A 24,599-nucleotide genomic window follows, 5' to 3' on the forward strand; every position below is an offset into this window, starting at 1 on the left:
ATGTATTTACATTTCATGGTGCCTGTTTAGTCAGCTGCAGCAATCCATAACTGAATGAAACACAGCAGCAGACAAACACCATCAGAACTAAAGCCAGCTGGGGGAAAGGGAGGGGCTGGGGTGTTGTGGAGTTGTTTTCATATTACCATAACATACATAAAGTGCTTTAAAAGGCACCACTTTGAGTTGGGAACCCCTTTCCATTACAAACTCACAGAGAGTGGAATGTTGAAACTAAAATGACAGGATTCAGAACAAAACATTTTGTGCAAAACAAATGGAGATGTGCAGTAAGCACAGGTAATGGCTATGCCAGCTCCTGTGTGACACTCTGATGAGTTAAGAAGGTTTTGTCTGTTGAGGCAGTAGCAGCAGATGTTGGCATTTTTATAGCAAAGCAGCCTCATTTTCTTTGTGCACTTAAATCGAAATTGCTAACACAGCAATGCACAAGGAGCGTAGGTGACTCTTAAATGTAAAGATGGAGTTAAATAATACACAGACCATAAATAAAACGAAGTCTTAGCTATGAAAGTGCCATTTAACACCCCACACTTCACTTTGGTAGTGGAATACTGTGAAAAATTAATGTAAATAATACTTACATCCCATATTGTAGCAATCCACTTGCTTTTCATGTTCCCGTTTGTGGCATCTCTTTAGAATTGGTTTGGGCACTGGGTCAGCACAGCAGATGACCACATCTTAACTGCTTTGCTGACCCATTACCTCACAGGACCTAAGTAATGCCAAACCATTTTTTCTGAGATGGATGGTGGTGATAGCAAAGGTGTTTCTATGCCTGAAATGGAAGTGTGAAAAGATGGCCTGGGGTAAACTTTGAGAAGTTATGTTCACATCCCAACAGTGCAGAAATTAGAGGGTAAAATGCAGCGGCTACTCCCTGGCTGGAGCATGGTTGGCATGTTCAAAACTATTGCACAGTGAGTCCCACACCCACAATCTGAAGCCAGAACCCCCTAACGGGGATGGAATGGAGGCTGGGGTGGGTTGGAGACACCTTGCAGGGAGGGGAGCTCTGCAGGGAGACTTGGAGCAGCTTCCAGGGCCTACAACAGAGCTGGATTGGGACTTCTAACAAGCGCATGGTGTGACCGGACACTGAAGTTGTGGGTGTTCCTTTCCTGGAATTGTTCCAGGCCAGGTTGGATGGAGCTCTGAGCACCTGGGTCTGCTGGAAGGTGTCCCTGCCCATGGCTGGGGAGATGGTCCCTTCCAATCCAAACCCTTCCATGATTCTATGGTAAAAGTCCAAGCAAGACAAAGTTTCTTACCTCAGAATAAGATGATTTCTCAAACAGGATCAACAGGCAACTTTCTGGGCCTCACTGCATTTTTAGGCTCTGCTAAACCACTGTAATGATGCGAATACAACAAATATCTTTCATACTCCTTAGCTTATCAAGAGTAAAATTTAAAATTCCAGCACTTAAAAGGATGCTCTCCTTTCACCATAATGATCCCTGTGTAGATCTATCATTCAGTTAGCAAGGAATTAACATAATATGACTATGGAAATACACATATTTATTTTTAAAAAAATCATCAAGTGCTTAGTTTGCTAACTGTCTTAGTTTGCTATTTTATAGGAGCATTTACCCTGTTGGGCACTATCTCAAGGGAGAGTGTTTCAACATATTTACATATCTTTCCCCCGCCCTCTTTTCTGTGACTGGAAACATGAGAGCGCTAAAAATGGATAATTTGAAGGAAGACAGAGGTGTGGAAAAGGTCTCACATTCCTGAAGACAAAGCATTTCACCTGTCTGAAACCACATTTCTTTATAAAAAAGAGAAAAAAAAGAAAACCACCCAAGGTTGTTTTACCATCTTGATCCAGTTCCAGACTTGAGAGGGGAAGCTCAGCATATTTTCCTTATGTGTGCTGTTAAAAAGTTTGGCCTTCCCTTCTTTCCTTTTTCCTTCCTTTTTTTTTTTTTTTTTTTTTTTTTTAAACTCATGACAATTGACCCTCCTGCCTGAGCCAGGTTTGCTCACCTCTGTGAACATGCCAGAACTGCAGCACAATTTCCCCAAGCAGCAGCAGCTGTGTTCCAGCCAAGCAGGGAAGGAGAGCAATAAAACTTCCCCTCCTCAGAGCCCCTGCAGGTCCTGAGGACTCCTCTCATCCACACTGAGACTGGAACAGCCCCCAAATCCAAATGGAAGCACAGAGGGACAGCTCTGCTCAAGGCTGGCAGGGACAGGGATGTCCACACCAGGAATGCAGCATATGGGGGATCCAGACCCAGAACAAACTCAACATCTCTCTCAGGAGACCCAGGCACCCCCTGCCACACATCTCCCTGTGCTCTTGGAGATGAGCATCTCCTCATCCCAGTGTGAACACAGCTACATTAATGCAGACTCCACAGCTGTTCACTTTCACCCATTTTAAAACACTGTTAGCAACTTTTAATAAAATTATGTTCAACAAGACAAAAAGTAGGTTAAAATCACATCATTTTCCTATTTGCACTGTACTAATAGCAACATATATGAACAGCACATAGCACAAAACTGCAGCATATCCCTTTTACAGAGTCAATCCACAGCAAAATTCCATTTAGAAGGTAATTTCATTATTTATACCCAGTCTTTCTCATTTTCTCTTCAAAAGGTTTGTTCCAAGATTTATATAAATTCAACATTTTTGAAGCAAAACAAACAAACAAATCACTTAAACATTTCTTGGAAAAACTGTATTAAACCAAAAGATTACACAGGATAAGGAAAATCAGAGGAAGAGCAACACAACAGGCAATGAGGCCAGAACTCAATCAAGCCTAAGAAATACTGAGACAGGTTTGTTTCACAGCAAAACATCTCTCAAAATGAAAGTACCAATAAATTCCAGACTGTACTCACATTTTTTTTCCTTTTTTCATTTTAAATATTACACATCTTTAGAAGGACACTGCTATATTACATTTTCTTAAAAACAATAAAAAGGCAAAGAGTAAAAATTTAGATCAGCAGCAGCATCTGGTATAGTACAAGATCAAAACAGACAATAGATATGTAACTCACTGAAAACCTCCTATAAAAAATACTGTCCTTGGCTTTAAAAAACCACCAAGATTAATGGTTTGGCTAATATTCAAAATATGCAAATGGCATACTAATCAAAGTCCCTAATGCAAAAGACTTATTGGCTCAAAATAGACTTTTGGTGTGATCCCAATTTATTTCACCATAATGCCCAGAACATGCATGTGCTATATTTAAATGTTTCCATGTAGAGACAGATACCAGAATGAGTGATGCCACCCTGCTGATCTCTGAGCTCATCAGCCAGGCTATTTAATCAATATTTTTTTTTACTCAGTGCAGCTTAAACACATGCAGAAATCAGCACAAAAAGGAATAATCCACTACATCTTCAGCGTAATTCAAACAAGTCATCACACTTGCAAAGCACAGCAGTGCTTTACATTATCCCCATCTTTACATTATCTTCACATTTACCATTATCCCCATCCTCGCTCTTTGAGGGCTCCTATAAAGATATGAAGACCACAGCACAAGGTGCCATGCATGCTGAGAACAAGCAAGCAGCAAACCTCAGGGCAGCAGACAAAAACAGATCCCCATCCATGTTCCCATCCAGTGCCCCACCCCCTGCAAGAGGTTTTGGGTGGGCAGGACGTAATTCCACACGCCAGTCAAAGGGGTGGGAAGATTTTTTTCTAGCTGGTATCACAAGGCCTGATCAACAGATCATATACAAATACAAACAGTTAATATTCACAGAGCAACTTCTTGTACCTAATTATTAGAATAGATTTAACATCATTAATAAATATATAAAACAACATGATAATCTCACAGACGAAACACGTTTCAAAGGTCAGTATTGACTGAAATATTCAGACAATTTGGTTGTTGCTTAAAGCACTGAAGAATTATAAGCAGATAATAATGTGAGTGTTAAGAATAGGCTCACAAAATACAAACTTAAGATCAATTTAAACTTTCTGCAGAGGCTCTGAACTGACCCTAGAAGCTATTCCAAATGACCTTCAAATGAAGGCCATTGCATATTTGAGAATAAGCTCCTTCACACTGTCTGTATCTCGGCACTTTATCCAGATCAGCTGCAGAGCAGGCATTCCCCAGGGACCAGCATACACAGTAAACATCTGTCCAAAATGATGCTGTTCTACATTTCACACCATCTTGTGATGAAAGAGGACTTTGTTCAGTCAGTGCTTTAAAGTCTTGCTCTGGGAGACAGAGACCAAGGTGCTCTCTCCAAGCTCCTTCTGCCATCTCAAAGCTGTCCCTTTACCTCTCCCTCTCAGTTCTGCCTCTGAGAAGGAGAGGCAGCAATCCCCAGTCCCACAGTGCTGTTCTGAGGCTTGATTTCATAAGGTGCTTTTGCAGAGTCTCAGAAAAGGCACTACAGCAGTGCAGCTGTTGCAATGTCAGAATTACAGAGTGAGCTCCCCATGGCCTCTCCTGAGACACCAGTGTGCAAATCCAGGAGGGATGAGAACTCTCCCCAGGTCACACTTCTGCAGCCCCATCACAGCAGCTCTGTTTGCTCCCATAGCTCAGAAAAAGCCTCACATTTCCAGGTCTTGACACAATTACTGGGGTGCTCCCTTCCTCAGGCTGTCTCCAGGCTCCATTTGCTCCAGTGTGCCAAACTCAGGGTGTGTGGCCAGGGGCTTCCTTTGCCCTCGGAGGGTGTGAGCATTCAACATCTCCAGCAGCAAGTCATACACTGGCACCACATTTTTACACTTCATGCTCAGGAGATGCTCCATTCCCTTGTTACTGTGCAGGAGAACAGAAAATAACTCAGCACTCTGGTTCCAACAGTGCAGAGAAGAAAAACACAATCATGGTTTCAAGAGAGCCCCTGTTTTTTAAATTTGGATTTATGCTGTGGTCCCTGAGATCACTTAGCATTGTGAACAGTACAACATCCCAATACATTAAGGCTAAATGTTCTACTATTTTCTACTATTTAGAGAAGCAAGTTTTGTTTTGCACCATACAAACTCTTTCAGGAAATAATTTGGATGTACCAGCCCTATTGAAATGAAAGGAAAAACCTCTTGGATGCTGTAAATGTGGAAGGCCCCATACTGAAGCTTTATGCAAAAAGGGGATTTACTACATGCAGTTTACTAATGACTACCTACCTCTCCTACCTGGCTGAGTAGGAAGACCTAATTACCCAGCTAATTTCAAACACTTTGTTTACTTTCTGCATGTCCAGTGAGAGGATCTTGCAGGTGGTTACAGAATTTAAAATATTATTTCTGCTATGCAGTAAGATACAATGACACCTTGTGAGCTTCAACACTCAGTGCTGTGTAATGGTTTGGACTAATTGCCATTGCAGTCACACTTATTTATACTCCAGATGCACTCAGGGGTTTGGGGTTGAGATCCAAGGCTTGCTCAACACCAGCTCCATCCCAGTGGAACCAGCAGCAGACAGCACACAGCTGAGCTGGTGGGTTGGGCTGGGAGGGGTCAGTGCTTCCAGAGAAACCAGGTTCTGCTACAGTTCAAGAGTTAGGAATATGTTAATGGGCAAGAAAAAATTGCAGCCCTTCTCCCACACCCAGCTCTCAATTATTTCCAGAGCAAAGTTTAATTGACTGACCAGCACCAAGCAAGATAAAGGAGACAGGACACAACAAGCACATAGCAAGCAGCCTCCAGACTTTGGCTGAGGAAGACACAGCACAGAAAATCTTGGCTTAGTGAGAAAATATAAAAAATTCACAAAGATTAATGATGTTTGTTCACAGAATGCCAGATCAGCTTCTGCAAAGCTGTGATGTGGAGTCACATCACAGAGCACAATCCAGGTGACGGCAGAGATCAGAGCCATGAGACAGGTGCAGCTCTGGCTGGTGCTGGAGCTTTTGCAAGGCCAGCTCTCAAACTCTTCCCCAAACTGGCCGTTAAAAGCTGTCTTTCAGCACCATCAGGTCCCTGATGCTGCCCTTTGCTCTCCCAGGAAGCTCATTGCAAAAGTGGCCATCCCCTTTTCAGTGTCCCTACAGATGTGCCCGGCTCTCTTTGTGTGCTCCAGCCCATGTGCCCATCCCAGCTTTGTGTGTCCATCCCAGGACATCTTCCCTGGACACACAGTCCACAGTCAAGCCATGAGACAGCTTAGTCAATAGCTGGCCTCTGGGTAATAATTTAATAATGACAGACTGAAAATTAAAACCTCTCTTTGTAGGATCTGCATTTCATCCTGCTGGACCACAAGCATAGATAGACCTCTCTAGGAAGTGCAGGAACTGGAGCCACTTCCCATGGAACCAACAGGAGCCTGACATTGCTGTAGCATGAGTCATTTAGTAAAAACTCTGTGCCTCCACATAAAAGACAGCAAATTTATCTGGGAAAAACATGCCCCCCAAAATCCAATTTTCTCTACCAAAGGCCACACTGCAGATCAGTTTTGGAACAGATTTCCATTTTGATGGCTGGGTGGGATGTTTTTCTGAAAGGCTCAATTTGTGTTATTGTAAAACATTTCAGACAGAGACATAATGACCAATTTAATGCAATAAGGTTAAGATAGCCTTTTAATATCATCACACCATTGAGTGCCAGCAGGCACTTGAGTGTGCTGCCTGTTTTGCTGTGCTAGGAAGGAAAGCCTCAGAGTGACAGAGGTGACAGGGTTCCCTCAGGGGTGCTCTGGAGTTCCAGCCACCTCTCTTTTGCTGTAATAAACACAACACAAGTGTTGCACACACTCTGTAAACCGTACCTGGCGTGCCTGACGTGAGAGAGGAGCATCAGCAAATTGGCCAGGCGAGTTGTCTGCTGCTGTGAGGGGATCCCACTCTTGGCAATCACCCACACCAAAGCCTCTGTGACCACGTTGAGCAGGTGGTGCAGTTTCCTGTTGCTTTCAGGTTCCTCTGCTGACAAGGGGAACATGCCTAACCAGAGAAGGGGAAGAAATATTTGCTGCTAATGAGGAAGAACAAAATGCTACAACTGTAGATTTTTTAAATTCATAATACTTCAACACAATTGGAGAAGATCCATTCCCTGACACTCCCCTCAAGACTGTACAAACAATGCTGCATATGCCACATCAAGCTTGAATTTGATGGCCCCATCATTTGCAAAGTGAGCAGTTCTCCCAAATCCTCCCAGGACATGTTGCACACAGACCCTTCAGTCAGGATGTGATGTGCTCTCCATTCTCCAGGGTTTTTTCCTCCATACCTTGTTTTTTGAACTATTATGCACTATAATATTATGCTTGTTCAATCCCTTCTTGTTGAAAAAAACCTTTTCCCTGAGTATATAGTAGGGAGGGAGGAGAACATGTCAGTGACACTGCTCAGAGTGACCCAGCTGGGTTTCCTTACAGATCACTAAGGGTGTCATAATACAGCACATGTCTGCAGTGAGAAACCTTGAAAGTAAAAAAACCCCTCAAAACCAACCAAAGAAAAACAAACAAATAAACAAACAAACAAAACCCAAAACAAAAAACCCAACAAACAAATTAAAACCCCCAAAACTAAAACAAAAAACCCACAAAATTCTTTTTAACAAAAGGAAAAAAAGAAGAGGTTTGAGGGTAGGGACAAGGAAAAAAAAATCATCCCTAGGATTGTCTGGAAACTCACAATAACATTATTGATAAAGCAGAAGTGAGCTGGGACCAGGGAAAGAAAAATATCTCAACACTCCCTCCAGAGATACCTGTGGAAGGACAGAGCTCCAAACACCTTGAAAATTAGGGAAAAATTATTACAGTAATTTCACGACTATAAGGCGCACCCTTTTGACTAAAATTTTCCCTCGAACCCGGAAGTGCGCCTTATAGTCCGGTGCGCCTTATCTGATGTACAAAGCAGCGAAATTTGCCAAACCGGAAGTGTGAGCTGAGAGCCATGGGGGGAGCCGGAAGTGCCACTGCAGCCGGCTGGGGGCGGGCCCGGAGGCCCGCGACAATGCCCCTGCCGGGTGGAGGCGGGCCAGGGGGACCAAGGCACCACCCCTCTCCGGTCCAGGCAGTCCTGGGGCCTCATGGCTGCCGGGTGAATGTGGGCTAGGGAGGCCGCGGCACCCGCCTTCCCGGGTCCAGGCAGTCTCGGGAGCCCATGGCTGCCAGGTGAATGTGGGCAAGGGGGGCCGCGGCACCCCCATTCCCGGGTGGAAGCAGTCCCAGGAGCCCACGGCTGCCGGGTGAATGAGGGCAAGGGGGGCCGCGGCACCCGCCTTCCCGGGTCCAGGCAGTCCCGGGAGCCCACGGCTGCCGGGTGAATGTGGGCAAGGGGGGCCGTGGCACCCGCCTTCCCGGGTCCAGGCAGTCTCGGGAGCCCATGGCTGCCAGGTGAATGTGGGCAAGGGGGGCCGCGGCACCCCCATTCCCGGGTGGAAGCAGTCCCAGGAGCCCACGGCTGCCGGGTGAATGTGGGCAAGGGGGGCCGCGGCACCCCCCTTCCCAGGTGGAAGTAGTCCCGGGAGCCCACGGCTGCCAGATGAAGGTGGGCTAGGGGCCCCGTGGCACCCCTGCTCCTGGGTCCAGGCAGTCCTGGGGAGCCATGGCTGCCGCGTGAATGTGGGCTAGGAGGGCCACGGCAACCCCGCTCCTGGCTCCAGGCAGCCGCGGGAGCCCATGGCTGCCGGACGAAGGCAGGCTAGGGGGCCGGCAGCAGCCCCGTTCCTGGGTCCAGGCAGTCCTGGGGAGCCATGGCTGCCGCGTGAATGTGGGCTAGGAGGGCCACGGCAACCCCGCTCCTGGCTCCAGGCAGCCGCGGGAGCCCATGGCTGCCGGATGAAGGCAGGCTAGGGGGCCGGCAGCAGCCCCGTTCCTGGGTCCAGGCAGTCCTGGGGAGCCATGGCTGCCGCGTGAATGTGGGCTAGGAGGGCCACGGCAACCCCGCTCCTGGCTCCAGGCAGCCGCGGGAGCCCATGGCTGCCGGATGAAGGCAGGCTAGGGGGCCGGCAGCAACCCCGCTCCTGGGTCCAGGCAGTCCTGGGGAGCCATGGCTGCCGCGTGAATGTGGGCTAGGAGGGCCACGGCAACCCCCTTCTCAGGTGGAAGCAGTCCCGGGGGCCCATGGCTGCCGGGTCCAGGGTGGCTCGGTGGCTCGCGGCACCGCCCCTACCGGGTGGAGGCGGGCCCGGGGGCCAATGGCTGCCGGGTGGAGGCGGGGCCTCGGCCAGCAACCCCACGGGGTGAGCTGGGGGCGGGGCCTCACTGCAAAAAAAAAGTGCGCCTTATAGACCGGTGCGCCTTATCTGATCTACAAAGTTGCAAATTTTGCCGAATCCGGGGGGGTGCGCCTTATAGTCCGGTGCGCCTTATAGTTGTGAAATTACTGTAATTTTGTCAAGAAAGGAGAGTAGAAGAAGAGAAAGGACAGATCTTTTGAGACTTGAACTCTGAAGAAAATATGGTTGATGAATGTGGATTTTGGTTGGGGTGTTTTGGCTGGGTTTTTTTTTTTTTTTGTGAGTATTTTAGGAAAAGAAATAACAGCTTTTGTTTTCTGTCAAAATAGTGATATCCACAGAATTATAGAATCATCTAGATTGGAAAATCCTTTAAGGTCATCAAGTCCAACCTTTGAGCCAGCACTACCAAGGCCATCACTAAACCACATCCCCAGGTGCCACATCTCCACACCTTTTAAATCCCTCCACGAATGGTGACTCCACCACTTGCCTGGGCAACCTCTTCCAATGTCTGACCACCCTTTTGGTGAAGAAATTGTTCCTAATATCCAACCTAAACCACTCCTGGTGCAGCTTGAGGCCATTTCCTCTCATCATCATCATGAAATCGCATTTTCTCTCATCATCATCCTCATGGCTTTCCAGCCCCTGATCCCCCAGCCTGTGTCACTGCAGGTTTTTGTGGCCAAAGTGCAGGACCCAGCACTTGGTCCTGTTGAACCTCATGCTGTTGGTTTTGACCCATCAATCCAGCCTATCCAGATCCTTCTGCAGATCCTTCCTACCCTCCAGCAGATCAACACTCCAACCCAAACAAGTGGGCAGCCAGGTGGGATTGCAGCTGGACTGCTCCCCTTCAGTACAGAACTAAGAATTATGCAGCAGCTTCTTGCTGAAAGCAGTAGATGTAAATAGTTCAGCTGCTATTTTGTTGTGGGATTTTTTTTTTGTCAATATTGACTACAAAATGTTCTGGGGAAAGATATACTTTTTACTGCAGGCTACCCTAAACTAGCAAACACTCACCTTGTGTGAGAGGCTGCAAAGCAAAGCTCCTGTCCTGAAACTCATCTTGTAGAACTGTTGATTGCTTCCAGTCATTTCTAACCAGCTCATTACCATTAAATAGGAACATTTAGGCCCCATTAATCATCACTCAGTTGAGTAACTAGTATTACTAGAATTAGGAATTAAGGACAGGTTTGTAGGGCTGTACAGCAACTTTGCATGTGACTGGGATCCAGAGATAGGAGCAAAATTTCCCATTCAAAAGGACAAATCCACAGCCTGAGCCATGAGCCCCACCCTGTGAGAAGTTATCAGAACTTGGGGTCTTTCATGCAGTTCTTAGAACAGGACACAGCCCCAAAATACAGCCCCAAATGATACAGCTTAGAAGTTTCCTGAGCAAAAATCTTTACAATCTACCAGACAACTCCAACATTATTCTCTTCCAACAGTTTTTTATTATTTAATATTTTGGGTTTTTGAGGCTGATTTCCCAGCCACCCTCAAAAGAAAAGGTGCAGTATTAGAGCCAAGCACATACTCACTGGAATTGAGGAGGATCATTGCCTTGACACACAGATACTCCTTGTGCTGCAGTTTCAGCTCTCGGAACCTCGAGGTCATGGCCAGGAGCATATCAAAGATCTCCAAAATCCCCTCTACACATTTCCCCTCATCCCTATGGAAACACAATCAACATGTTACCAAAAAAGTAGAATTAGGGAACTGACTCAGATGAAAGTCAAAGCATGAAAGAGGCTGCAAAAGGCCTGTCTTATCTCATCTTTGGGAGAATTTAAAAGGCTCTATCATGGAATCTAAATTGAAAACTACACTGGTATGAAAGGTCAGCATTTATAAGAAACTGTTTTTCTCTGTTTAACAGAAGCTGTTAAAGTGCAAACAGGATTGCCATAAGTGTGATCACATTTCTGTATCCTCTCAGCCTGTATAATTCTGGATAATCAGTTTGAAATCCTGTAGTGCAGGGCACAGAACCACCTTGAATAATTCCCCAGATTTGTTCCACAAGGAGTTACCCAAAACCAATAACAAAATATTTGTACCTAATGGAGGCCTCAGGACTTGGTAAAAAAGAAAGACTTCCTGAAATAAGTTGCTCGGAATAACAAGACATTTTTAAAGAATAAAACAACTCTTGTTCCTATCTCCTGGCATTTCTTCTGTGTAGGTATTGAAAGGTATTTGGGGTTTTGGTGGTTTTGTGGTTTGGTTATTTTTATATTTGCAAGTGTTTGCAGAATTCAACTTTCTCCATCTTGGATATGAGAAGTGTTCCTATTCTGAGATCTGAAAAACACCCCAAACAAGTCATACCTATTTGTTTAAAATTCAGCTGTGGCAAATTTCAAATTACTGAAGTTCTGTTCCACTTTTTTTTTTTTTTTGTTAGTTTTGTTTATACAAACTGGACTAAAAGGGTGATTAAGCTCTACAACAACATCATTCAAAGGGAGGTTTCTAATATTCTTTGTAACAGGAGATTTTTTTTCTCTGTAATGTTTTTAAGGTGAGACAGATTTAAGCACAGCAGTGCAGGAGAATAAAAGAAACATACTGGATCCCAAGAGAAAGGTGCAGAGCCTTCAGGCTGGAGGCAGGAACATGCAGGTGCCACCACCTAGGGGCAGCAGGTTCTGCCTGCCTGCAAAAAGTATTTTTTATTGCCCAGTTTCCTGTGCTCCTCATAGCAAAGAAGAATATTAAGCTTTAGAGAAGGACAGGCAGCTGCCAGATTCGAAACATGGACAGGGTCCAGAGAAATATTGTCTGCAAAGATTATGAATGAAATGAAGGCTCCAAGGAGACCTCAGAGTCCCTTCCAGTGCCTGAGATGGGTCCAGGAGAGCTGGAGAGGGGATTTGGGAGAGAGTCTGGAGGGACAGGACAAGAGGGAATGGCTTCAAATGGAAAGGGAGTAGGTTTAGATTAAAGATCAGGAAGAAATTCTTTGCTGTGAGGCCCTGGCATAGGTTGCCCAGAGCAGCTGTGGCTGCCCCATCCCTGGGAGTGCTCAAGGCCAGGCTGGATGGGGCTGGGAGCTCCCTGGGCTGGTGGGAGGTGTCCCTGGCTATGGCTGGGGGGTGGAATGAGATGATCTTTAAGGTCTCTTCTAACCCAAACCATTCTAGGATTCTAAGTTCAACTAAGACAAAAACAATCATGTTATAGACCAGGTTCATATAATGATGTCCTGAATAAAATTACAGCATGCCCAGACACTTGTAAGCTCCCACTCTTGAGGAAATGAAGAAATGCTCTATCCAGCACATATTAACTCTTGAGCAATTAAATGTATTGTACATTTTCATCAATTTCTGATCATTGCACTCTACAGTGCAGCATGTCCTTGTATTGAATTTTATATCAGCAAATAATATTTATTTCCTCTGTTTTAAAAATTAAATTTTTTTTTGTTATTAGCCAATTTTGCCTGTCTGTATCTACAATGATAATTATTGATTGCAAATCGCAGAACTGGTTTAAATCTGAATTTTTCCAGGCTGAAAAAGCTAAAAGACATTTTAAGACTACCCTGACTTTTTACCAATGTGAAGCTCAGGTCAAATCCTTCTAAGGTTCTGTAGAAAAACATCCTTACTAATCCATATTCTGCTATGGAAAAATAATCTTTAAACTTGCAAACACCCTGCTGTACTATTGAAAAAATATTCTTAGTATCCAACAGCAGGCTAGGGGTCTTTAAATCCCTCTCAGCTGGTGCTCCAATGTCCACTATTATAGCTAACTATGAAGTCTGCTGTAGTGGCAGGAACAAAAACAGGCAGGTAGGCTATTTAAAATAATTAAAATAATGCCTGACACTCTATCTTCTGTTTAATGAGGGATGTAGGCACAAATGGACAATGTGGTGCCTTGTGTTGCTGTATCGACAGTTTCAGCATCTAGAGATCTGGAAAAAAGGGAACAAAACCACCAAAAGATGTGGGAAAAAAGGCAGAGAAACTTCACACTCTACAGGAGTTCAGGAATTTGCAAGTTCAACAATGATTTTAAAGCTTGGCATTCCTTAAGCCCCTGTAAGGATGTGGAACCTTGGGACATTATTGTTACAAGCACAAGTAAATTAAAAAGTTAGATGAAATATTAATAACATCTGCCATGCTTAATCCTCTTCCTCTTACAATTCAGCTCACCTTCAGACAGCAAATATCAAGTGTTGTCAAGAAATTTATTCCTCTTACCTGTCTAATACAAGGTCTGGTGCAAAAATCAGTTTCCCAGGATGGTCGATGGATCTCCACATCAAACCAATCATTAGAACTTCCATCCAGCAGCTCTCCAAGAGCCTGACTTGGTCATAGAGGCTGAGATCAATGAAGCCTAAAGTGATACAAACAGCATAAAAGAAATCAGTTTGTCAAATGCTCAGTTTTGATAAAGAAAAATGAGTATATGAGAATAAAAAAAAAAACAAGAGAGAACTAAAGGTTGTGAAGATAAGGGAGCACCAACATCCAAAGTGCCAGGCTGCCAGTTCAAATTGGAACAAAAACATTTGCTATTATCTCCTTCCACAAGATATTTGGAATAAAGCAAAGTGGTGTTTTAGTGCAATTAGTCCCATACAGCTGGTGAAACTCAAATGACTGCAGAGTCACCTGCTTTATGTTCTTGTTCTAAAAGAGGAGAGATGTTAGAAAAAATATTGAGAGGGTGAGGCACTGGCACAGGGTGCACAGAGCAGCTGTGGATGCTCCATCCCTGGGAGTGTTCAAGGCCAGGTTGGATGGGGCTCTGAGCAACCTGGGATAAAGAGAAGTGTCCCTGCCCATGGCAGGGGGTTGGAACAAAGGGATCTTTAAGGTCCCTTCCACCCCAACTCATTCTATGATTCTATGGTTCTGATTCTATGATTTATTTCTCTCCAGAATTTATACCAAGATAACACTTAGATAACACTGCAGCACAGCCAGAAGTCAGAGACAGTCACAGCCTACCTTTTTCCTTCCCCTGAAGAAAAAAAAAGATGACTGTGGAAAAAATAATGTCTAGAAGTCAAAAAAAAAAAAAAAAAAACCAAAAATATTACACACTCCAAACCAAAAGATCAGAAATGTAAATTATCAAAACATGAGTGGGAAAACAGACTGCTCAGTCAATGAGGAAAACACAGATATGATGAAGAGCTGCTCAGTGATCAAAACCAAGATCAGGTCACAGTTTTCAAAGCTGAGCTTCTTCAGATCTCTGACACTGCATGGTGACAAATCCACACAGCCTGGCCAGGGTAGACAGGTTTCCTGAAGTTCTTCCCAGTTGTCTGAGGTCTTAAAACACACACAGGACATTTGGGCTGCCAAATAATCTCTCTGGCAGGAATTTATACAAATGCTTCATGTATTTTTGATCTTATTACACTACTCAGCTGGAAGACAGTCAGTGACACATGAACTGGGCAATGCTCACTGTTATCACTGCTGAACGTGCTGCTTTCCAAAGCTGTGCAACCTTTCCTTTGATTTTGTAAGAGGGGTAAACAGGAGCCTGGGAGTGCTACCTTCCCTCCTGGATTCCACTGTCACAGAATTTACTACAGAATGCACAGCCAGCAACAGATTATCTGCCACACACACTCATCATTTAAAACTGCTTTTAGGAAAATAATCAGAGAAGTGTAAATAGTACCAAAACTGATAGTGTCAGTTTCCTGGGAAACAACAGCCCAAAGACATTTCAGAGTATATTTAAATAAACATTTACACTGGCATGCACTGGTTTCTCTAGCATAAACAAGGAATAATCAGGTTTAGAAACTCTCTCGGTTGAGTGAGATGTCAGACCAAGTCCCAGGGTTCAATCTAGAGGTTCTCAAAATGCAGATTTATCACGGATGTCATCTGCTAAACTCACATTATCAGCAGCACTAAGCACAGCTGTCTTCTCTTCTCTTTTTCGTAACAATCTCATGCTCCAAAGGTCCAGGACAGCAAACCACCAGCACAGCTTTCACTGCAGGGTCAGGAGCCCCATTTAATTTCCTCCAGATGACATTAAACTAATAATTTTTCTCTGACTGTATCACATGTCCTTTGGACTGTGGGCTCTATTCCTTATAATTTAATTATAAATTGCTAAGACAGGCAAGGAAAAAAACTTGTACTGGATGTGTGAAAACTAGAAAAAAAGACACTGCTCTGGTCAGCAACACCCTAGGCTGCATAATGACTCCAAATTTCGATATTGTGACAACACCTCATCGATTTGCAATACAGCTTCAGCAGTGAACCATGTCAAACTATTTTAGACTAGGTCACCAAAGCAAGAGGCAATTATAGAAGCTGTGTTCTGCTGCCTGACAACCGAGAATTAAAATACTTTGAATTCAGAAGGAAAAAAATCCAGATGTCAGCTTCTATTTTACTGAGCAACAAAAAAATATACTCCATTAGGCTGAAACTCCAGAACAAAAATACAGCCACTGAATAAAGTTCATAATAAAAGACTGTTATTAAATATTAAATATGAAAACCCCACAAAATAAAAACAGGCATTTTTCCTATTTATGCAAAAACTTACCGTGAATACAATAAGGAAAAATAATTTTTTTTTTCACCTCGAGTGGTGAAAAATCCAATACTAACTTAGAGAAGAAAATGGGCTTCTAACCCAGGTAAACAAAAGCCAATATTCAGCTTTTCAGAAAGTAAAATTACTATTCACTGGGTCATTAGTCAAAAACTCTCTATTTTTTCCTACGACATTTCCTCCAGGAACCAGTCAGGGATGGACATGATTACCTTCAGGCAAGAGTTTTTGAAAAGTAAAATTCCATGTCTGAGCTTTAGTCATCGCAGCTTTTTAATGAAAAAGTAAAAAAGTCAATGCACATTGAAGTTAATGGTCTAACTGCCATATAATATGGCAGTGTCACCTATAATTGGGTGCATATGAAACATCACACCTATTTTTGGCATTGCTCTAAAATGCTGTTTATTTCTGTTCTCTGCAACAGGATGATCACAAAAAAACCCCAAAGACAATAAAGTGTCAGCATTCCCAGGAACTGTTTTGAAGGGGTTTGATTGTTTCAATGGGTTTTCTTCATAGTTATCTTACTACCAAACAAAGGTTTTATATCTGACACATGTTGGAAATAAACTAAAAGTGACTGATCCCAAAATTGAGGTTGGTTTAGAAACTGATCTTGTAAAAAATAAAAATAATTAATCTTAACTGGCTGAGGGTTTGGATTTGTGGGTTTGTTTTTCCAAAAAAAAAAAAAAAAGTCTCAGAGTTAAAAACCAGAAATTAATAAATTAATAATAATCAGAAAATGGAAATGGTTGGGTTGGGGGTTTTTTCTGCTGAAATATTGGTTCAAATGAGGTCATTTTCTAAGACTGATTTTCCTTTATAATTCACTTCCTACCAGATAAACACAACTAAGTGGAGTCCTCTGAAATGGCACCCTCTGATCACATTTTTATGATTAGACAAGAAATTTTAACTATAGATATCATTTAACCCCTTATGGTTAGTTCACAGTTATTTTCAGTTTCTTAAGTCACAAAAATAAGTCTAAAGGATTTTAAAACATCCCAGATTAAGAGCACCACTATCACCACTTTGCAGATGTGCAGCATGGTTTGAGATGCTCTGGGGTGCAAACATCTCCTCCCCAGCAGCTCAGCAGCTGGCCTGGAATCTGCACACCCCAAAACCATCTCACCTGGACCCTCCCACACAGAGTCTTAGGCTGCTCTGTCCCTGGGAGATGTGTTCAGCAGTGGGAGCTGCAAGCACATCAACCACTCCACCTAGACACGAAATAGGATGTGCTTTCCTGGCCGCTAAATTCCTAATTTGAGGATTGAATGAAAGGTTCTCCTCCAAGTTTGCTTCCTGCACTGTGCATACACTGTGTTTCTGGAGGGAAGGGCTCCTGTCACGTTTTCCATGTGTGTTCTCCAGCAGCAGGGCAGGGCACACACCAGCATGCTCTGAATCCTTCAGCAGGAGAGAATCCATGGAGTGCTGGCTCCCACCAGTGCACTCTATCTGAAACTCAGGATTTAGCCCCATGCTGCTGTGAGTTCACCAATTATTCCATGATTTTAGCTCACTTCTAGTTTTTATTCTGCCTGTTTCAGTCATGGGTATTTCATGTAGAAGGAGCTGCAATGCTCACTGTTTCTGGTTTGTGAGACGTGAAATGGTTCATTGCCATGATGCCATGGGTATGTTTGAGATATTTCAGGCAGTTGTACTGCAGTGCATGCTCTGGATGCTGCCAACAACCAAAAGAAGCTTTACTGATTTTTGTTTTGAAGGAGTGCACATGATCAATCTGAAATCAATCCTGAGCTCCACTGATGTTTTTCTGTAGCAGCTCTGTTAAATGAAATGATTGCAGACACCCAGGACTTGGACACCCTTCAATTATCACCACCTGGAAGAAATGGATTTGTAAAGGATTCTCAAAGCCTGACTAAAAGCTCACAGTCTTGGACACCTGTATGCAAAGATAAGGTGTGTTGACTTAGAAAGGCCATGGAGTAGAGAAGACATTGTTGAGAGAGAGATGGAACTAGAAACAAGTTTCAAGCTATGGCCCTGCAGAAAGACCAGATATTTTAGAGAATTTGAACTGTGAAAGATGCATTGTAGCCAGACCATGTGGGATAAAATAATAGGTGATTGGTGTTCAAACTATTAGCACCATTGTGTGGCAAAAGCTGATAGGCTGAAAAATATTTATAAGGTATTGAACCAAGAAATAAGTTGGCTTCTGATAGAATGGTATAGAGTTTTCCATTTCTTATGTTTCACCATTCAATGAGACTGATAATGGAACAAATTCTTTTAAAGTGCCTCTCAGTTGTCCCATCTCTATAGAGCTGGGATTTTCCAACAACCAACTACTAGAAACCTCTATCAGTACTCAAAGTAAGAATCTGATGTTAAATGAACCTTCTAAATCAGCTTAATCAGGTACTTACAGCTGAGGTAGAAATTACATACAACAATTACATACAACTGCTTTGTAACAAAATGAACAGTTTTTGAGTAAGGACAGACAGTAGACTATGGGTTATATTGTGTCTAAATCAAAAACCGTCGAGGTTAATTACTGAGAGCAATAAACTCCCCATTACACAGGACAGAAGGCTTGACTTTCACACCATGCACGTACAGAGGGGGACACATTGACGGTAAAACCATTGACCGAAACAAACAAAAACCAAGGCTGAATTTCTCACCAGGAATCTTCTTGGCCCAGCCGATCATGTGCACCAGCTCCTTGTCCGCCAGCTTGGTCAGGGACATCATCATGGAGGCCTCGGTGAAGGGTTTGCTGGGCCGGCTGACCAGCACGTGGGGCGGCTCGGCCTCCAGCAGCGTCAGCACGAACTGCTCGGGGCTGACGGTGCTCAGCAGGATCTCCTTCACCCGCGTGGCCGCCTCGCTGTACTTCCTGGCTCTGCCCAGGCAGTGCACCCGCTCCTCCGCACCGCGGTGGCTCCGCAGGATCCGGTACCCGCAGCGTTCTCTCCTTGAGCCTGGTGACAGGTGTGGGGTCGAATTGGAGGGGTTTGCTGACAGGATTTTCCTCCCTGTCTTAGGTTGCACTACAGGATGTGACCAAAGGTATCTATTCTATCACCATCTGTTTAAACCAGGTGGGGCAGTGATCCTTATCTCCACAGGAGATATTCTGCTAATGGGCCATCCATTGAAACCAGGCAGGGCATTGTTCTTTATCTTTTCACAACCCATGCTTCCTCCAGCGAGTCATTTTCTGCCCATTGAGTCCCACTGTGTTACTGATAAAATTACTGCATCCCATTGGGAGATGCTCCACCCAGGGGGAAGAGGCAAGCCTTTCCTACCTAGATAAAAACTGATATTAAGAATACCAGGGCACCCTTTTTCCACTGGATCTCAGAGGAAAACTGGACCTTTCCACATCATCATTGGACCTTTGGAGGAAAACTGCACCCTTCTACAGGACCACTGTTTTAACTTCACTGCAGTAGGATGCAGTCGCCATTTAATGGGACTGCTACCAACACCCTGGCTGACAGGGTGTCAGGTTGTACTCTGGCTCTGTCAGCATTTTGGGTTTGTTTTTTGTAATACTGTATTTCTACTTTAATTTTCCTAGTAAAGAACTCTTATTCCTAATTCCCATATCTTTGCCTGAGAGCCCCTTAATTTCAAAATTATAATATTTTGGAAGGAGGGGGTTTACATTCTCCATTTCAAAGAGAGGGTCCCACCTTTCTTAGCAGACACCTGTCCTCCAAACCAGGACACTCCCTTAAACCCAAATATCTGGGGAGAACACCCTTTAATATTGGATGTTCTAACATTAAGTTTCTAGGACATTCAACACTTTGTCCCCACTGACTTTAGCTGAAGGGTTTTGTTTATTCTACTAAACAAAAGTAAAAGTTTAAAAATGTTTGGTTTTGAACCTTGGTTTAAAAGTCCAGTCCAATGGAAAACTCCCATTGACATCAAAAAGACATAAACCAGATCTTTAAAGGCAAATAAGACAGCTGATTGTAAATTTTGTTTTATAGGTAAACTGGGGAACAGAAGACTTGAAAGTCTGGGCCATGTTACAGACTAAATGCCTCAGGAACAAGCACAGCTGGGCCTCAGACTTGGATGAGTCTTGGATGAAACCCTCAGCCAGGGTTTCACAAGATTCAAACCATTGTCTCCCCATGCCCCAAAAAGCCAGCAGGAGTTTCTCCAAAGGGAATTCAGATATCTACAACTAAGAGCAAACACCCAGAGTTCTGTCTGCAGAAGGCTATTTCTGTTGCAAAGAACAGATCTTTACATTCACAGGTTTAATTAATTGTTCATTCTGACAAATGTAAACATTGTCCAATTCTTGGTCAGTGTCATTGGTAGCATCACTGTTACCTGTTTTTGCATAGCTTCCAAGGAAAGAGTCCTAAAGCTTCTCCAAAACCATAATATTCATAAAATACTCAGCTATAGTTCTACTTCACCTAGCAAAGAGGTCCAATCATAAACCAAATTAAAAATAAGGGCAGTGAGGGCACAAGAAGTTGATTTCAGATACTGTTGACAAGGCTTTGTCTTGCTGAATAAAATGCTGGGTGAATGCATACTGGGGATCATGTGCAGAGGAACCTCAGGTGGAGGTGGCTGCTCAGGTCACAGTCCTGTCACACCTTCAGCAGCTGCCAAACAGCATTTGGGTCATTCTGTGGGAGGGCTGAATGCCAAGGCCAGTCAGGAGCAACCTGACTGAATAAGGACCAGCACAGACTTCTAGGATTTTTAGGATGTGGACATTTCAGTTTCATATGGCTCTCACTCCCTCACTTGCTGCCTGTTCAATAAATCATGTTGGATGCAGGAGAAAGTTAAAGAAGTTCTCAATATTGAAGAAGATGCTTTCCCTGGAAATCCAAGAGGTTGGAGGAGAGCAATAGGCAAAGCTGGTTTGATGAACAGACCCCAGGCACAGAGCTATCCAAGTGGGACAAGCCATTTGGAGCTGGAAGTATTTTTCAGCTGCAAGTCCAGCTGAAGACCTGCAGCATTTGGAGAAAGGAACTTTTTTTTTTTTTTGCAACTTTGAAAGGGATGTGGGTATGATGAAATGGGCTGAGTGCAGACAAGAAATTTGCACAAATAATGAAGGAAATAAATAATTTGTAGAACCAAATGTTTAGTCAAATGACAACTAGGTAGAAGTTGCCATAACAGATGAACAGCAACTAAGGGAAGATAACATACCAGCAGAGACAGTCAGAGTTTGAGACATTATCTTCTGTAGATTCATGGAATGTGACTCGATGAAAATTCCCAAAGAAAGGTTCCCTGCAGAACCACAGAAGTAACAAAGCAATTTCTTCCCTCATCAGTCTCAGCAAATCCTTTCTGAAGAGAGTCAAAGGCCACCAAGGTATAGACTATTTTCTACAAAGGCACCTGGATTATGTAGTGAACTCTGTGCTAAGCCTCATTTCTTGACTAATGCACAAAGGTCAAGAGGAAAATCTTGAAGTGTTTTGTGAGCTTCCCAAAAACTAAAATGGCACAGTGGGCTGCAGACTGCTCTGAAATCATGTAATGCACAGAAAGTAAAGACAAAAAGTAAAGACTGAGAGTGAAGTAGGCAATTGAAATGAGAGTGCAGCTGGAGACATATGAGGAGATGCCAGGGTATCAGGGTGCTCTGCCTACAGAGATGCATGGCCCTGATCTCCACAGCACGGGAGAGACCATAATCACAAAGCAAGCACATTGCTTTCACTATTTAGAAAGCTGAAGCACATTTCCCAAGGGCACCTTGAAATACAGAACAAGAAAAATAGCAGAAGGAATAAAAGTGAAGTCTGTGACATGCATTATCTGAGTTATCCTTTCAAAGTCACTGTCGTAAAGATCTTTAAATAACATTTTGTAGCCTATAAATTTGAGCTTATATAAATGTGCAGAAAATACACACAGGTAATTGCACAGATATGTTAATGAATATCAAAGAAATCAAATTCTAAAGCAATTTTAAAAGTACTTCAGCATTCTGTTCTAATTGACAAAATCTTGAACAATTTCCTTCTGCACAGCTGCACTCAGTGCTCCATCTAAAGATAATTCAATCAGGTTATGATTTTGAGAGGTCTCAAGACTTGTGGAGGATTCTTACTGGGAACTAGCAAACCACTTTAAATTAGTTTAGGTTATTTAACTGAATCAGGTTTCTTATATAACCAGTTCTTATTATATAAAATATGCCCTATTTAAAACATAAACCAAATTTCTATAATCACAATTACCAGTGGAGAAAACCGGACTAGGAGTATTACATTTCTGCATAAAAAAACTTGCCCTAAAGAAAATACAACTGATGACAAAAACAAGGTGGGAAAAAACCCAATCAAAGCAGATTCTGAGTTATTTGTGGTATTTTTTATTCACCACATATTGCCAAAGCAGAAGTAGGCTGAATCACCAAGCAGTGTGCATAAAAGATACTTAAAAGAGATATCATTTATTAACACTTGATATGTTTTTCTGCTTGCATTTAAAGAAAAAGAAAGCTACATTTAAACTTTCTAGTCAACTGACACAGCAGAAAACACCAGTATTTCCAATTAAAACAACTTTCAACAATATAAAGGAGCTTCTTTTCTTTCTATTCAAACCCAAAGTTTAGGCAGGACCAAGAAATTTTATCTATACATATTTTAGCATACAACAGATATGTATAACTGTTTGTAAAACTGTATATTACAAATAATTATAATATTTAAAACCTAACGTTTTGATAAGTAGATACAGAGATGTGGATCAATGTGAGTAAAGGCAGAGCAATAAAATACAGCTTCCCAAATTTGGGGCTATCTTCGACTTCCAAGCTCCCTAACTGTACTTCATATCTAATATTCATTTCTATAAAGGTAATTCAGGCAATTGCAGAAGTGCAAAATGATCAAATCCCTCATTCTTCCTACCACGCTCTCCTTATTTAGAGCTATTTTGTGCAAGAAAATTGCTGTATTCAGCTGAGAATGCTGGACCAAGGGCAAGACCTTGAGCTACATCACCATAGACCGTGGGTAAATGACCCCAAGATATAAGAAATAAGACACGTTGAGAAAATGGTCATTAAAATGAGCCTGTTGTTCACTCAGCCATGGACAAACCACAGCAGGTATTACTGGCAGGGAAACACACTATTTTTCAAGCTTTGCAGATTCTCTGAGAATCAAAAAGCAGTCTGATATGATGGGCAGTTACATGGCATGCTTCCCTTCATACTGATTTTGGTCCCTGGCAATGGCTCATCTAACTAACCAGTTCTGTAGCAACGGCAGATTCTACCATTTAATATTTTATAATCAGTTTTTGAAAGTGTGTGAGCTTAAAACTGGTTCCAGCACGCATTGATACATCATTATCACGCCAGTCACCTTTGAAAGCAAATGTAAGTGTTCTGGTGAGTACATATTCCAGAGCAGAATCTCAAATTGAATTCTCAAGAACAGAGCCACTGACAAAGGAGCTGCCATCTGCCTGTGTGCACATGAGAACATGAGCTGAAATTATAGTGGCTGCTATGAAAGCTGAAATACAATTAATACATCTGATGTCCAGAGAATGTCTTGAAACATTTTGTCCCCACTTCTTTTCCGTGTGAAAAGTACTTCACAGTATTTCAACTGCACACAGCAGCAACAGACAGGAGAAAGAGCCAAATCCTGAAGCAGCCCACAGAGAAATCTGTTTTCCTTCCTGCAGACTTGTCAAATGGTGCCAGGATTCAAGAGCAGCATCTCTCCATCACTTTTGAGTGTGGCCTCTCAGCCTCCTCACTCAGGGCTGAAAGGAGCTTTATCTTTGGAACAATTTCAACATGTTGAGAAGTGACACATGGGGAAAAAGATACAGGAGCAGAGCAGAGGAGGGAAATAGGAGTCAGGGAAAATGAAAAGTCCTTGTGAAAGAAGGTCTATTTGAGCCTCAGGAAGGAAACCAAAAGGAAAGCAGGGCATAGCTGCTCCAAGAGTGCAACTCCCCTCTTCTTCACTGCCTTTGACAATCAGTCCAAGTCCATTTCAGCACCACTGGTAAACACCAGAAAGTTCCAAGGGAAGATCAGTTTTATCCTGATCTGTTTTATTCAAATTTTCTGGGCAGAGTTTACTGCAGTCTTTCTGTTTTGTTTGTTCCTGATGACAGTGTAATTTTTTTTGTAATTATTTTTCTACCACTGTTTAGGAGTCCTACTGCCAAACTTTAGCAGTAGCTTCCTTGTTTGGAACAGCAGGGAACATGGATTTCCTGCAGAGGAATTGGCAGATGCAATGTGTATGATCCTTGAGCTTTGGCAATGATGGTATATTTCATAAGAAAATCCAATATCACCTTAATACAAGGCACCACAAGCTGGCCTCCACCAAAACACCTGTGGCATGTTGGGCTGACTTCTTAACATTTCTGAAGGTGACTACACCCAAGAGAATTTCAGACCAAGGAGCTGCAGAGCAATACTTCTCTGCCATCTCCTACTTTTGGAAGATGTCCTGTACTGCTTAATCACATTTAGGCACAGAAATGTATTTAAACACTCGAGTACCTATGGGTGGGTTTTTTTCTCAAGTTGTCTATTGATAATATGCAAAGTGAGGATTTAAAGATATGGGAATGGTGCTGAAATTGTATGAAGAGCTCTCATAAACTACAAAGTGGCAATTGAACTTCTTTTATCACTTCTGCTTGACACAAGTCTCCACTGAGCAAAAATGCACTCACAAATCATTCTGTCCCATCCAGGGCTTTGGCAGATGTGAACCAATCCTTTCTTTAAGTGACCTCAGAAATGAGCAGAGATGCAGAAAAGCCTT

At 43.0% G+C, this 24,599-nt stretch overlaps 1 protein-coding gene across 1 annotated transcript in view; it reads right to left on the minus strand.

Moving 5' to 3' along the window:
• Positions 1-2,701: 2,701 nt before the first annotated feature.
• The window catches only part of ESR2 (estrogen receptor 2), a 43,315-nt gene continuing 21,417 nt past the window's right edge, over positions 2,702-24,599 (minus strand). Inside the window, exons 7-11 of the mRNA XM_033063516.1 lie at positions 18,462-18,761; positions 13,443-13,581; positions 10,761-10,894; positions 6,773-6,947; positions 2,702-4,803 (exon numbers count right to left, since the gene is read on the minus strand). Of these exons, the coding sequence (XP_032919407.1) occupies positions 4,614-4,803; positions 6,773-6,947; positions 10,761-10,894; positions 13,443-13,581; positions 18,462-18,761 (938 nt within the window). The 3' untranslated portion in view covers positions 2,702-4,613. The remainder of the gene's footprint in view (positions 4,804-6,772; positions 6,948-10,760; positions 10,895-13,442; positions 13,582-18,461; positions 18,762-24,599) is intronic.

Source organism: Catharus ustulatus, chromosome 6 (genome assembly GCF_009819885.2).
Source record: "Catharus ustulatus isolate bCatUst1 chromosome 6, bCatUst1.pri.v2, whole genome shotgun sequence".
In the NCBI taxonomy this organism is placed as follows: Eukaryota; Metazoa; Chordata; class Aves; order Passeriformes; family Turdidae; genus Catharus; species Catharus ustulatus.